Source organism: Myotis yumanensis, unplaced genomic scaffold, assembly GCF_028538775.1.
Source record: "Myotis yumanensis isolate MYYU_CA2020_CCGP unplaced genomic scaffold, mMyoYum1.0.hap1 SCAF_4, whole genome shotgun sequence".
NCBI lineage: Eukaryota > Metazoa > Chordata > Mammalia > Chiroptera > Vespertilionidae > Myotis > Myotis yumanensis.
The window spans coordinates 38038670-38052187 of NW_027223755.1; the positions used below are offsets into that span (position 1 = coordinate 38038670).

Here is a 13518-nt window from a genome sequence, read left to right on the forward strand (position 1 = left end):
TCTTTGATACTCCCCTCTCCCCCTCAAGAGGTGGAGCCTAATCCCTTGCCTTAGTGACTCAGTTCCCGGGAATAGAATGTAGTAGCAGTGGTGGAGTGGGGCTTCAGAGACTACGTCACAAGAGGCTCTGCCGTGTCCACCTCATTTGCTTTCTCTTGGTTCACTCACTCCAGGGGAAGCCAGCTGCCATGTCCTGAGGACATTCAGGCTGCTCTGTGGGCAGGTCCACATGGCGAGAAACTGAAGCCTCTACCCACAGCCAAGGAGTGAGCCACCTTGGAGCCAGCAGTTGGGCGTGTAGATGCGCCCTAGCCAACTGCTTGACTGAGAGACCCCAAGCCAGAACCATCCAGCTACTAGTACATGTCCCAAACTGAATCCCGAAACCTCCTCCTCCAACTTGGCCTGCCCTCAGTCTTCCCTGTCTTGATTCATAGTCACAGATTCTGACCCTCAGGAACCGAGAGAATAAATCATAGTTGTTTTAAGCTTCTAAATTCGGTGGTAATTTGTTATGCAATAATGGTTTATCAATATGCTTGCTTCCTCATTCCCTTCAAGTTTGGCTGCAATGTCACCTTCTGGGAGCCGCCTTCCTTAACCACCCGCCCTATTGCAGCTGAAACCTCCCAGCTGCCCTCTGGGCTTTCTAATACTCTGTGTAACTTACGTGTTTCTTTTATTGCCTTTCTCCTTCTTAAATTATAGGTTCCACGTGGGCAAAGGATTTTTTCTGTTTTGTTTATTGGCACATGGTCAGCACTCAAATACTTGCTGAGTGAATAAATGAATGCTTGCCTTAGCTTAACTCTCTGTCTTTACTTCCTGAATTCAAGGTTCACCCATTTTTAAAAGCGTGTGCTGAGGCTACTTTTCGAAGGATTTGTCTGGGCTTATCTTTTGTTCACAACCACCCAGGCAGGAAAAGGCCTCTTGGTTTTTAGGTAGTGACAGGGTCATGCCTTCTCTTTCCTAAGAATAGGTCTGCTCCTGAGACAAGCACCTCCAAGGCTGGTGGGTATGTCTTTCCTACTTGACCCATGACTGGATTCCACGGAATTTAATTTTGTCAAGCGGGCTCCAAAAGACACAAGCAGTCCAAGCCGCAGATACTCCAGGTGGAAGCTAATCTGATTGTCCTTGATGCCAGTACATTCGAGTCTGTCATGTGTGGCCAGCCCGCAGTCATGTGGCACCAGAGGGGCAGCTGTATCAACAGGCCCCTTGCAGGTCTGCACACAACTCCACTAGAGACTGAGTTTTAAATGAGGGAGAGGGGAAGGAAGGAAGAGCTAGAAAGGCTCTGGTACCAGGAGTGGTTAGCAGGCCCGCGTGAGAGGCCAGTGCTGCTGCTGCTGTGCAGTCACCGCGGCTGGTTACCTGCTGGTTAGCCAGGTGTACTTTGAGGCCCTTCCCGAAGCTGGTATATCCTGACACTTTGACCAGAGTTATCTCCACCCTCCACGCAGATTGCCGCAATGTCCTTGGGCTACAGTATCTGTATTGTTACAATGATCGAAAAGCCACGTAATAAAAAGCCCTTTTTTGAGTTTGTGTGTCCTCTGGGTGACAGGTGTACAATGGGTGACAGAGGAACCAATGAAGGGTCAGTCCACGGGGCTCACATTAACCAGCTGTGGACTAAGTTTCTGTCTTTAGGTCTCAGTTTTCTCAGATGAAAAATGGCTGTTTTAGTTCACCTGCTGCCTTCGGGCTCCAACCTTCTCTGAGGTCTGTAACGAGCCACAGGCTGCAGGTAAAGGGGGAACAGGGAACCTGGCAGGTGCACGGGGTCAGGAGGTTAGGATCCTTCACTAGAGTCATAGCCAACGTTCTTCCCGCAGGGCAGAGATTTGCAGAAGCCAGAGCACGTAACTGTGGGAAAGGCCCCCGTTGGCCCCTGAGGCAAGTGCCCCCAGCACATTCCAACGCTGTCACTTGTCCGGATGCCTCCCTGGGAAAGCCTCCTCTTACCACCCAGGGGTCCAGGCCTCAGAGCCCAGCTAACAGCGTCCCTCTTTGCCTCCCTCTGACCCCTTCCTGTAGACTCTCCTCACCTCTGTAACATTCTTGACCCTCAGTGAGAACTACTGGGAACAACTTGCTATGTTAGGTCTGCTAGGTGTTTGTACTTTCAAAAGGTTAATGCAATTGGTGTGAACCTGTGACTGGGCGTCGGGCAAAGTGGACGGGGAACTGGGGAGAAGCGGGGGGATGGGGAAGTCCCCAGGGCTCCTGGAGCCCTTTACTCACCTTCCCCAGCGCCCTGACCTCCGGGGTAGAAACTGGCACCGCTGAATCCGAGTCACGTGTCACGGGGCAGGTTACAAATAGCACGGGGATTAGCAAACCCATCCTGAAACTTCTGGTTCAAGGGCAGGGAAAGTTACCAGTTTAATTCCAGCAGGTCATGAGCGATTGGGAACTGGGAAGAGGGCTCCGGGGCCCAGGCGGGCTGTGAGCACACCTGGGAGAGGTAGGGCACGGAGGCCGCCAGGGGCCCGCTCCAGGCTGCGAGCGAGGACCTCACGTCTGACCGCCTCGGCCAGGAGGACCCCGGCCGCACCTTCTAATGGCGCGTGCGTTTCTGTGAGCTGGCACCTCCATAGCCTGTTCGTCGGGGAGCTCTCAGCGAGGACGTGCTCCCGTGACCCAAAGGCAAAGCTTGCCGAACGGCAGGACACTGGGCGGACCCTCCCCAAGCCGCGCGGTGGTGGAGGGCGCAGCGGCGGGAAGGCGGGGACCCCACGCGGCGCCCACGCGGTAGGGGAAGACGCTTCTCTTTCTCACGCCCCCTCCCCGAACCCTGGAACCCAGCCCCGAAGGAAACGCGCTCCCTTCCCGCTGCGGGATCTCGGCTGGCGCAGCGCCGCTCGGCCAGCCAGGAGGAGACCTCCAATCGCCGCCCCGACTCCCCGAGGGGTTTTTCTCGGATCCCTCGTGCCCACGGTCACGGGCGCGGGAGCGGCCAGGGCCGGCGGACCCTCGCTCTGCATTCCCAGGCTTGGGCGCCTTCCGCCCCGAAGGGAGCACCCGGTGGCAGCCAGCTCCCGCCAGTCCGCCCTGCCCTGCCCGCCGCCCGGCCGCCGCGCCTCCTGGCACCGCCTCCTCCAGTAAATACAGTGGCGGCCCGCCCTCCGCGCCGGGACCCGCAGGTGGAGTGTGCGGTGCGGCTCCGAGGAGCGCCCAACCCGAGGCAGAGCCGGGCTCCGAGCAGCGCCCCGGAGCAGGCAGCCCGCACGCAGGATCAAGTCGCAGGTAAGCGGCTCCGGCCCGGCCGCGCCTCTCGCGCCCCAGGGTTTGCGCCGAGGCTGGGTGCGCAGAGCGGCGCCAGCGCCGAGGATCCCGCACTAACCTTTCCCGGGGAGACGCGCACTCAGGCTCCCTAAAACCCACGGAGCTATTTCCCGTAAAAGACACTGGCCTCTCCTGCCTGGATCCTCAAATACACCCGAGCGTTGGATGTAGTTAGGCGCTGCTGATCTGGAAATGTCCTTTGGAACACGGACAGTGTGAGGGAGGCGAATTTGGCTGTGGGAAATTAGGGGTAGGTTGGTGTTTAGAAAAGGCTTAATTGTCTTTGTGTCCGATCGTGGGTTCATGTGCGAGAGAGAATGGACAGACTGACAGACCCCACTACCCACACACTGTTCTGCATCAGGGATGCGCACCGATGCAGGCCCTTGATCCAATAGGCCCTAGGAAGAGGGTACAAGTCCACTTGGGGCTTCTGTTTTCTTCACTGGTGTTTGGGAATTTGCCTGTAGAGTCCCAGCGGTTCTCAACCTGTGGGTCGCGACCCCTTTGGGGGTCGAACGACCCTTTCACAGGGGTCGCCTAAGACCATCGGAAAACACATATATAATTACATATTGTTTTTGTGATTAATCACTATGCTTTAATTATGTTCAATTTGTAACAATGAAATTGGGGGTCACCACAACATGAGGAACTGTATTAAAGGGTCGTGGCATTAGGAAGGTTGAGAACCACTGCTATACGGTTGAAGCCTTGTCACTCACTCCAAATTTGAAGGTGTCAGGAATACAGTGAATTCCTGATAGGACTTTGTAGCAGAGACGCACCCTCATCTCTGGGACCAGCAAAAGGGATTACATGATTCAGAAATTTAAAAAAAAAAATAGTGCAATACTTTAAGTCTTTGTCTCAGCTTAACTGCATCGTCATAAATAGTTCTTCCAAGTCAAACAATGAAAACATACATCGCCTTCTTCCTTCAGCTTCCTTTTGATTCTATCATATTTTTCCTGGAAAATTACTTCCTCGTGGAAGACAGTCCGTTTGCTTTCTTTACCTGACCTGACCCCATTTGGTCATGATTTGGGTTTGTCAGATGGCCTTGGCTTCAGAGCCGCGGGCTTGAGCTCCTTCGTGTGACCACAGCTATTTTAAAAGGTTTTCTTCCCTTGAGCAGTGAGGACAGTCTTTACCCTCGTATTGTCCTTTTGAGCGCCCCGACTTGAATATCCCATTCACTAGAGCAAACAAGATAACTGGATAGCAGTCAGCCTGCGTAAACCAGACCACTCTTCAACCACTGCTCCCGATACTCAATACGAGATACCCTTGAAGCGCAGGGCTGGGGTGATCTTGGGGAAAGTGCTTTCCCACTTGACTCACTTGTACTCTTCTTTCAAAGTCAGGTTCTATTGCTGTTTAACTGGTGATTTTATCAGCTGCTTATTTTTAACAGCCTAATCCTCTTTGTGGAAGTGGGTGGCACCATGAAGGAGGGTGAGCACGAGGCTGCCCAGCCACCTGTGAGACAGGGCTCCACCCGCCCCCGGCTGGGCCACGCTCCCTGGGTTCATCCCAGGCCCACGCAGCCAGGCCACCAGATTTCAGGCCCAGGAAGCCCCCGAGTGAGAACTCGAGCATCACATTTTGACAGAATTAACTTAATACCCACCAAACTCGCTGCGTTCCTGCACTGCCTTCCCAGTCCATTGACATTGCTGAACTTGGCTGTCCTGGAGATGTAGCCTTAGCATGAAGCACGGAATGGAAAGTTGCTGCGGGTCTAAAACAGGAAATGGAAAGTTAGTGACTGAACAAAAATTTACCGGCGTGGAAATGCTCGGAGCAGCTGTGATGAAATGTGGGATGTCTGTAAATCAACAATAATCCCTGTGGTTCTTCCCTCACTCGCCATTGTTTGTTTGCCTGGGTGAGTGAGTTTGTAAGACTCAGAACAGGAAAAGCCACACCCAGTTACTTTTGCTATATGGGTTTTAAAGAATTTTATTAAAATTTAAAAAAATCTAATTACAGTTGATATTCAATATATATTACTTTCAAGTGTACAGCGTAGACATTTAAATAGCTTATGAAGTGACCCCTGATAAGTCTAGTACCCCCCTTACATCATACATGGTTATTATAATATTATTGACTATATTCCCTATGCTGTACTTTACATCCCCATAAGGAGTTTTTTGTTTGTTTGTTTGTTTGTTTTTTGTTTTGTTTTTTTAGAGATACTCTTAGGTGCATGGTAATTGCATTTCTTCTTTTTGAATATCTTCATAAAATTAAATATTCAGGAGTTTCTGAATGCCCGTCCTTCTGACTCATAAACCAACTCATTGTTCTACAGTGTAGCAGTGGGGTGAAGTTCTATTCCTCATGAGTTCATCTTGGTGTGACTTCTGAAATGGCCAGCAAAAGAACAGGGTGGGTGAGGGACACCTGTGCCCGCTTTAATTTGGTGTGTGGTTCTGTTTGCAGGGCTGTTGAAGCCACTGGAGGGAAGGTAACACAGCCCACCCCTCTCCGGGGAGGGGCCCCTTCTGGCCATGTCTCCTGCAGCAGCTGAACCAGATGGGGTCCAGCGAGACAGGCATGTCAGCATGCTCATCTTCTTCCTTTTCGTCTTTGGTGCCATCCTGCTGTTTGTGGGGGTCCTGCTCTCCATCTTTGGGTTCCAGGCATGCCAATACAAACCCCACCCAGACTGCAGCCTGGTGCTGAAGGTCGCTGGGCCCGCGTGTGCCGCAGTTGGGCTCGGGGCCGTGATCCTGGCCCGCTCCCGGGCACTCCTTCAGTTCCGGCAGGGGCGCTGTCGGGGCAACCGGGCGGACTCCGACCGGCCCTTCATCTGCGGAGAGAGCCGCCAGTTTGCCCAGTGCCTCATCTTTGGATTTCTGTTCTTGACCAGCGGCATGCTCATCAGCATATTGGGCATTTGGGTCCCTGGCTGTGGCTCAGACTGGGAGCAGGAACCACTGAATGAGACAGACACTGCCGACGAGGAGCCCCAGATCTGTGGATTCCTGTCCCTGCAGATCATGGGACCCTTGATTGTGCTCATGGGACTGTGTTTCTTCGTGGTCGCCCATGTTAAGAAGAGAAACAACTTGAACGAGGGCCAGAATGCCTCTGAAAGCGAAGAGAGACAGACCCAGAACACGGAGCCTGTGCAGGTCACTGTAGGTGCGTGGCTTCATTCCTGTGCGTGCTCACATCACAGTGGCTGTTCATCAAGGCTTCCCTGGGCCTGGCCTAGGTGTTCTCTCTCTCTCTCTCTCTCTCTCTCTCTCTCTCTCTCTCTCACACACACACACACACACACACACAGTGCTGCTGCTATGGTAGGCCCCATAGAAGTCCTTGTATACATCATTTTGCCCCAGGAATTCCATATTATTTAGCAAATGCTTTGGGACATTAAGTGGTGACCTTGAGTAATGTCACAGAGCAAATTTAGAGGAAAGTGGAAAGAATCTCAAGGACAGCCTGCAAGTCCTCTCACCTTAGGGACCTGCCAAGTGACCCTCCTCCCCCTGTTATTCTCACACTAAAACCTGTGGCACTTTGCATTGCTGGACGCATGAGTTCGCATCCCGTTTATATATCCATAAAGTGAGCATTTCTAAGATTCCTTCCAGCACTAACTTTCCAGGATTCTGAGTCTGTCCCAAGTCCACCGGTCTTCCATGTTTTGAGGGGCCTTCTGTTTTCTGCATTGTTCTTTATTTTCTGTAACTTCAGGATTAGGGCAAAGTTGGGAAGCAGTGGCATAAATGAAGATGAAATGTGGCAACACCTGTCCCTTCTTTCCCCCATGGAATGCCTAGGAATTCCTTTTGGGTCCCTTGGTTCTGCTGAACAGATGGCTTACCATTTCCCAGAGTGAGCCTCCCCCCCCCCCCCCCCCCCCCGCCCCCGAAAGAACAATGGCCTCAGCTTCACACAACCAAGAAAAAACCCTATTGCTACTCATTTTTGCAAATTACTGTACTGCGGTTTTTCCCCCAGTCTCCTTTAGAAAGCTCTGAAGCCACATCCTTGACCAATAAAAGGCTAAGCAAGGAGAATCGCAGAGCAGAAACCATGGAGGGAACAGAGGAGGAGAGTGGCGAGTGAGAGGCTCCTTGTGTCCGGGGCTGTCTACAGAGCCAGCAGTGCTCCCAGCAGAGACTGGGCGGTCCCTGGGCTGCGGGCCCTGCAGGGCACCAGCCTCAGAGAGGAAGGGCAGATGGACTTACAGACAATCCTTGCATTGAGCCAGGGTTGATGCTCCCAGCTTATTTCATTGTGTATTTATATACTATGGTGACAACACAAATATTAGTTATCTATTAATAACAGCTAACACATATGTCAAGTTTACTCCTGTGCTAAACGCACATCTTAATGTTCTTCAAGGGCCTATTGTGTGAAATGCCTTCACTTCCCCAAGGACCAACTGAGGCAGATACTCTTAGTATCTCCATGTTAGAGATGAAGAAACGGAGGCCCAGGGATGCTAAGTAATTTGCTCAAGGTCGCAAAGTAGCAAGCGGCAGAGCCAGGATCCAAACCCAGGCGGGTGGGCACTCATATACTATGGCCCTTGCATCGCACCTTCCCCAGGGCATGGGCTGGAGTTCTGTTTCTGCTGGTTTTGTCTTCACCTGGGTTCTGGGTAGTTGTCACATGACAAAAGGGCTCACCCAACGTAGACGGTCTCAGTCCTTTCGGGGAGCACAGTGGGGTCCATGAGAACACCCTCATGGGATGCTCAGTGTCCACTTAGTTGGGGGGACATTTTGAGGTGTGCCCTTTGGATTTGCTATCAGGAGAGTTTGGGGGCAGCCTCTGTCCTGGTGGCTGGAATGTGGGGGGCAGTGAGTTGCGTGGCTCGAACCCCTGGGCAGTTCTGTCCTGCTGTCGGCACTGCATAGTTTAAAATCTTAAAATCTTTTCTACTTAACCCTTTAAATCTCATCAAGCCTGTGAAAATCGGGCACCCTAACTCCTTGTTTTTCTCTCCTTTATATTATGGCATGGGGTTTACATTTTTAGAAATCAAGACTTTTAGTACAATTGATAAGACTCTGGACATTGTCTCTAATGGTCAGTTCTGCCTGATGAGGGAAACTGGGGTGATAAGAGGCAGTTCTTGGCTCGGTCCCAGAATTCAGCTGTTCCCCCTACACCCGCTGGTAGATAAACCGATGATGTCTTCTCTGTGAACATACTCAGTGCTGGACCTGGGCCGCAGCAGGTATGGGAGATAGCCCTCCCTGACGGGTATGATGCCAAGTCATGGAGGACACCAAGTCCTGCAGGGCCTAGTGACAGGGAAGCCCCAGGGGGTTGAGGGAGACTTTTTTCCTGTTGAGAGCAGATTGTGAGTGTGGGAGGCTGGGAGCTGACTGGCAGATGGACAAGCCCAGAGATAACTGTTGACTTTGCACATTTCCTTGTTTGTGTTTGATGTTTGATAGGTGAGTGGCCTGCTTTAGAGGCTTATTCCCAAGTCCTATGTCCTACAATGTGTAATTAAAGCGAACACTTAACCTTAACTTCCTCTGACCTACCCTGAAGAAAATGAAAAGCCAAGCATTATGCTTTATCAATGTAGATTAGCAAGGTAAGCTCCAACAGCTAGGAGCGGTGGAGTTCACGCCCAAGGGGCAGAGTGGAACCACTGGCCAGGACTGCCAGTTGGGAGTGTTTCTCCAGACATGCAAATAAGTGCCACATGCTGGCGCAGTGTGAAGAAAGCAGCTGTGAGGGCTGAGGGCGTGGGACAGCTGAGAGGGTTTGCTCTTTGCCCAGCACTGTTTTAATGGCTGCCCGTGAATCCACTTCTCCTACCTGCCCTGAGGCAGGTTCAGTGATGGCCTACAATTGACAGATGTGGCAGCTGAGGCCTAGAGGGATTCAATAACTTGGTCAGGGCCATGCTGGGTTATTAACTGGCAAATGGGACCCGGGAGCTCTAAAGAACCCTGTCCTTAGCTAGGCAAGCATCAGATCTGCTGCCCAGCACAAACCCGGCTCCTTCCACAGAGAGGAAGCAGTTTAGAGCTTGCATCTGGTCCCTCGGTTCTCCTCCCCAAACACAGGTGCCTGGCTAGAAATGCTGCAAAGTTTGACTGTGTTTTGTGAAGCTTGGTGAAATATTGGCAGGTAAAGACTCTACAAGAGCATAAACCACAGCTATGGCGATGCCAATGATGGGACGTAGGGTAGCCAATCTGTTCAGAGGTGAAACTGCATTTGAGGAACAAGGCACTTGATCCAACACTAACTTTTGATGAATTAAAAATGTAAGTTAAGCCCAGCTGGTGTGGTTTAGTGGTTGAGTGTCAACCTATGAGCCAGGAGGTCACGGTTCCATTCCCAGTCAAGGCACATGCCTAGGTTTTGGGCTTGATTCAAGGTGGGGAGTGTGCAGGAGGCAGCCGATCGACGATTCTCTCACATCATTGATGTTTCTCTCTCTCTCTCCCCCACTCCCTTCCTCTCTGAAATCAATAAAACAAAAAGAAAAGAAAACAAATTGTAAGTTAAAGACAAGAAAAACTTTAAAGCTGTACACATCCCAAGGGAGGCACACGGTTAGAAAATGCTTCACTGAAATGCTTTAGCTCAGACAATGAGAAAGGCCTACTATTTTTTAAAAATTGTGGTAAAATATATATAATATAAATTTTACCATGTTGACAGTTTTTAAGTGTATGGTGGCATTGAGTACATTCACAATGTTGTACAACTGTCACCACTCTCAATTTCCAGAAGTTTCTCCTCATCCCAAACAGAAACTTGGCACCCATTAAACACTCACTCCATCTCCCCCTCCCCCCAGCCCCTGGCAACCTCTACCTTCTGTCTCTAAATTTGATCAAACCACTTTTTGATTCTGTAGTTGGCATAGGAGTTGTGACTATGTCTATAGATGAGCCAAATACGTACTCAATTTATTTTGTGCTTGCTAATTTGTTTGCACTTATTGCTTATCCATCTTCCACAAAACATTGTGTGTCTCCTTAGGTGATGCCGTGATCATATTTCCGCCCCCTCCGCCTCCTTACTTTCCTGAGTCTTCAGCTTCTGCCGTGACCAGAAGTCCTGGAGCAGACAGTTTGCTTCCAAATGAAAATCCGCCTTCATATTACAGTATTTTTAACCATGGGTAAGACTTTGCCTTTGAACTCCAAGAGAAGCATCTTCATCGTTGCAGGCCTGTACCTCATTTTGGGCCAGATGAGCTGGAAGGCTGCAGTAGAGGAGTAGTAAACATCAGAGTGTATCTTTTCTTGCTGACGTTATGTCAGAATTATTGCCTAATGTTAACAGTACCTTTCAGGAAACTTTGGGCAGCACATAAGTTAAAAATTATAAAAGTGGTTGTGCCTGGTTAATGTGGAGCCTTCTCCAGCCATCTTTCTGTGCTCCTAGCAGGGGCGACCCTCACAATGTTTAACAACCCATCTGCCAAACTGAGCCGGGCTCAGGAGGCCCCTGCTTGCTGCTTTAGATTGTAGGGGGTCCCAGGGCACCTCCAGGAGGTACAGAGGGTGTTAGTAACTAGTGGACGTTCTTGAGTGACCATCTAAAGTCACTGCACCCTGACCTGACCAAGCTGCATTTTCTTTTCAATAGTAAGTTGTTCCCTGGGCCTCAGAGCCTCTCAGATTAACTGAAGAGACATAGAAGATCCCCCACGTGCCACAGATTAGGAGGCGTGCATGTGGTCAGATTAAAGAGCAGAAATCTAAGGGCTTTTCCTTTAGGCAGAGCAAAGCAGTTGAAGGTTTTGGAGTCAGAGCGATGGGCTCCGAGCCGTTGGTTAGCACAGTTCACAACGGGAAAAGCTGGCCATGGCCAGACCGGTGGGCGCTGAGTCTCATGGACAGGCTGAGGTACCAGGAGCCAGACTGTGGTGGTGAGTGGGGGGCTGGGGGGGGGCTGGAGAGGACAGTGAGGAGGAGCAGAGATTGTCATGTAAGGGGAGTGACAGGGACAGTGGATGTCCCTGGCAGAGGAGGAGGTGGGACTGAGCTCAGGGTAAGCGGGGGAAGATGGTGCACAGGCTCGTGGTAGAGGGGGCAGGTAGACTGAGAGGCTAGGCCTGGACAGAGAGGTGGAACTGGAAGAGGTTGCTGAGACAGGAGCGGCTTAATGACCTGCCGAGGGTCCGCGGGGGCAGGTGTTACAGGAAGGAGTCCTGGGAAGTGCCAGGCAGGAGCAGGGCTGGCGAAGGCTCTGGTACCTTCTGAACGGGCGACCAGGATGTAGGAGGTGAAATCTTCGCTGCCAGAAGGTTTTACAGGGCAAGGTGAGTGGGCGAGCAGATCAGTGACAGCTCACTTCCGAGACATGGAGACGTGCATTTTTGAAAGCAGTGGGAAGCAGGACACGAGAGTCGCTGTGAGCCGGCGGGGACGGGTGCTGCCTGGGCTGGTCACTCACCTTCTGAGGTACATGTTCTTGTGCTGCAGACGGGGCGGTGAGCTGGAGAGCTGACCAGAGACGAGTGCCCTGCATGGATGAAGGGGCGGTTAGGGTCCGGACATTTGTAGAATTCTGTTAGTGACGTTTTCTACTCTTTTCTCCAATGATGAACTTCTCCAAGCCCCAAAGCAAATGTCTATTAACTTTAAAAAAACAAAAAAAAAAGACTCCTGCTGCTGTGTTGATTTCTGTGTGCCAGAGTCAGGCTTTTCTTGCATTACCCCGTATAATTCTCAGTCTCAGGAGGTCTGCACTATTATCCCCATTTTATAGACGAGGAACCCAGGCTTAGCCACCACACAGCTAGAAAGCAGCAGGATGGAAATTCAGATGAGGTCTGCCTGGTGCCAACGCCCACTCCATTAATGACTATGCCTTCCTGCTTCCTTCACGTTTTTGGCCCAATGATTTAATTTTCTGTTTGCTGTCCACCTTACGTTAGCTGCCTCAGAAGACACAGTAGCAGAGAACAGTAACTGTGTGTGCTCTTTGGGGGCAGCAACTGTACATTTGTGCTCCAGGTCTTTTCACTGACAAAGGAAATGACAACAGGAGTGAGACTGTCCTAATGTTACCATCAGCTCTAAGGAAAGTAAGGGGCAAGGAATGAAAACATATGTATATATATAAAAGGCTGATATGCAAAGGGTCCCCTTGGGAGTTTGACCAGGAGACCGGGAGTTTGATCACTTGCTATAACTGTGCTGACCACCAGGGGGTGGCACAGAATGAAGGAAGGCCCCAGCCGGCAGCCGGCAGCCGGGGAAGGGAGGCCCCGGCTGGCAGCTAGAAGGCCCTGATCGGCCCTGATCGCCAGACAGGCCTAGGGACCCTACCCATGCAGGAATTTCATGCACTGGGCCTCTAGTCTATAAATAATAGAATGTGAAAAAATGACTCCTTAGGTCCTTGCACATTTGAAAAGAACCTTCTCCTCCCTTTCATGTTCTCTCTCTCTTTTCAGCAGGACCCCAGCTCCTGAGGGCCAAGGCACAGCCCCTGAGAGAGAGCGTGTATCCATCTACACCATCTCGGGGACTCCTTCATCCTCTGAGACCTCCCACACGCCACATCTCTCGTCTGAATTGCCTCCCAGATACGAAGAGAAAGAATCTGCTGCAGCCTCATCCTTGTCTCCCTCTTCTCAGCCTTCCCCACCATGAACTAGTGACTCTGGTTCAATTTTATGTAGAACCGATCACTATTTTATTTAATTTGTTTTTTAATAAAAAGTACAATAGCATTGGCTATGTTCTGATTTCCCTGGTGCAGCATCAACAGCAGTGACAAACCTTCACATACACGAGAGGGTCAGGGACAGAAAGTTAAAATGAGGCATATATGACATTCTGAGCTAGGATGGGGTAAGGCACTTTGGGGGCTTCAGAGGTCATTGCAGGATGAGAAGAAGAGCAGATGTTCAATAATTAGTAATTTGCCCTGCCCTATCTATCTGTATATATAAAACCCTAATATGCAAATAGACCAAATGGCAGAACAATCAAAAAACCGGTTGCTATGTTGTGCACTGACCACCAGGGGGTGCATGCAGAACATGGCAGGCGTTGACCATGGGGGGATGCTGGAGCAGGTGAGTGGGGGCGCCAGACCAAAGCAGGGTGCTGGTCGCTGTCATCAGGGCGAGCCTCTGGTGGTTACTGAAAATTCTTTGCTCTTGCATGCCACGGTCCTACTCGGTGCTTGCACCTGCTGCTAGTGCTGGCCCCGCTCGCACCCGCTGCCAGCTCCTGGCGCCGGTCCCGATCACTT

General features: G+C 51.1%; 1 protein-coding gene across 3 annotated transcripts; it reads left to right on the forward strand.

Moving 5' to 3' along the window:
- Positions 1 to 2370: 2370 nt before the first annotated feature.
- Positions 2371 to 12991, forward strand: TMEM171 (transmembrane protein 171). 3 transcript variants are annotated; one of them, XM_070412167.1, is made up of 4 exons: positions 2371 to 3258; positions 5749 to 6453; positions 10285 to 10426; positions 12713 to 12991. In XM_070412167.1, exons 2-4 carry the CDS (start codon positions 5817 to 5819, stop codon positions 12909 to 12911), a joined length of 978 nt encoding a protein of 325 aa, XP_070268268.1. In that variant the 5' UTR covers positions 2371 to 3258; positions 5749 to 5816; the 3' UTR covers positions 12912 to 12991. The 3 variants fall into 3 exon arrangements, with proteins under 3 accessions (XP_070268268.1, XP_070268269.1, XP_070268270.1); XM_070412168.1 differs by having other exon boundaries at positions 12716 to 12991; XM_070412169.1 differs by lacking the exon at positions 12713 to 12991 and adding an exon at positions 11736 to 11822.
- The last annotated feature ends 527 nt before the right edge of the window (positions 12992 to 13518 follow it).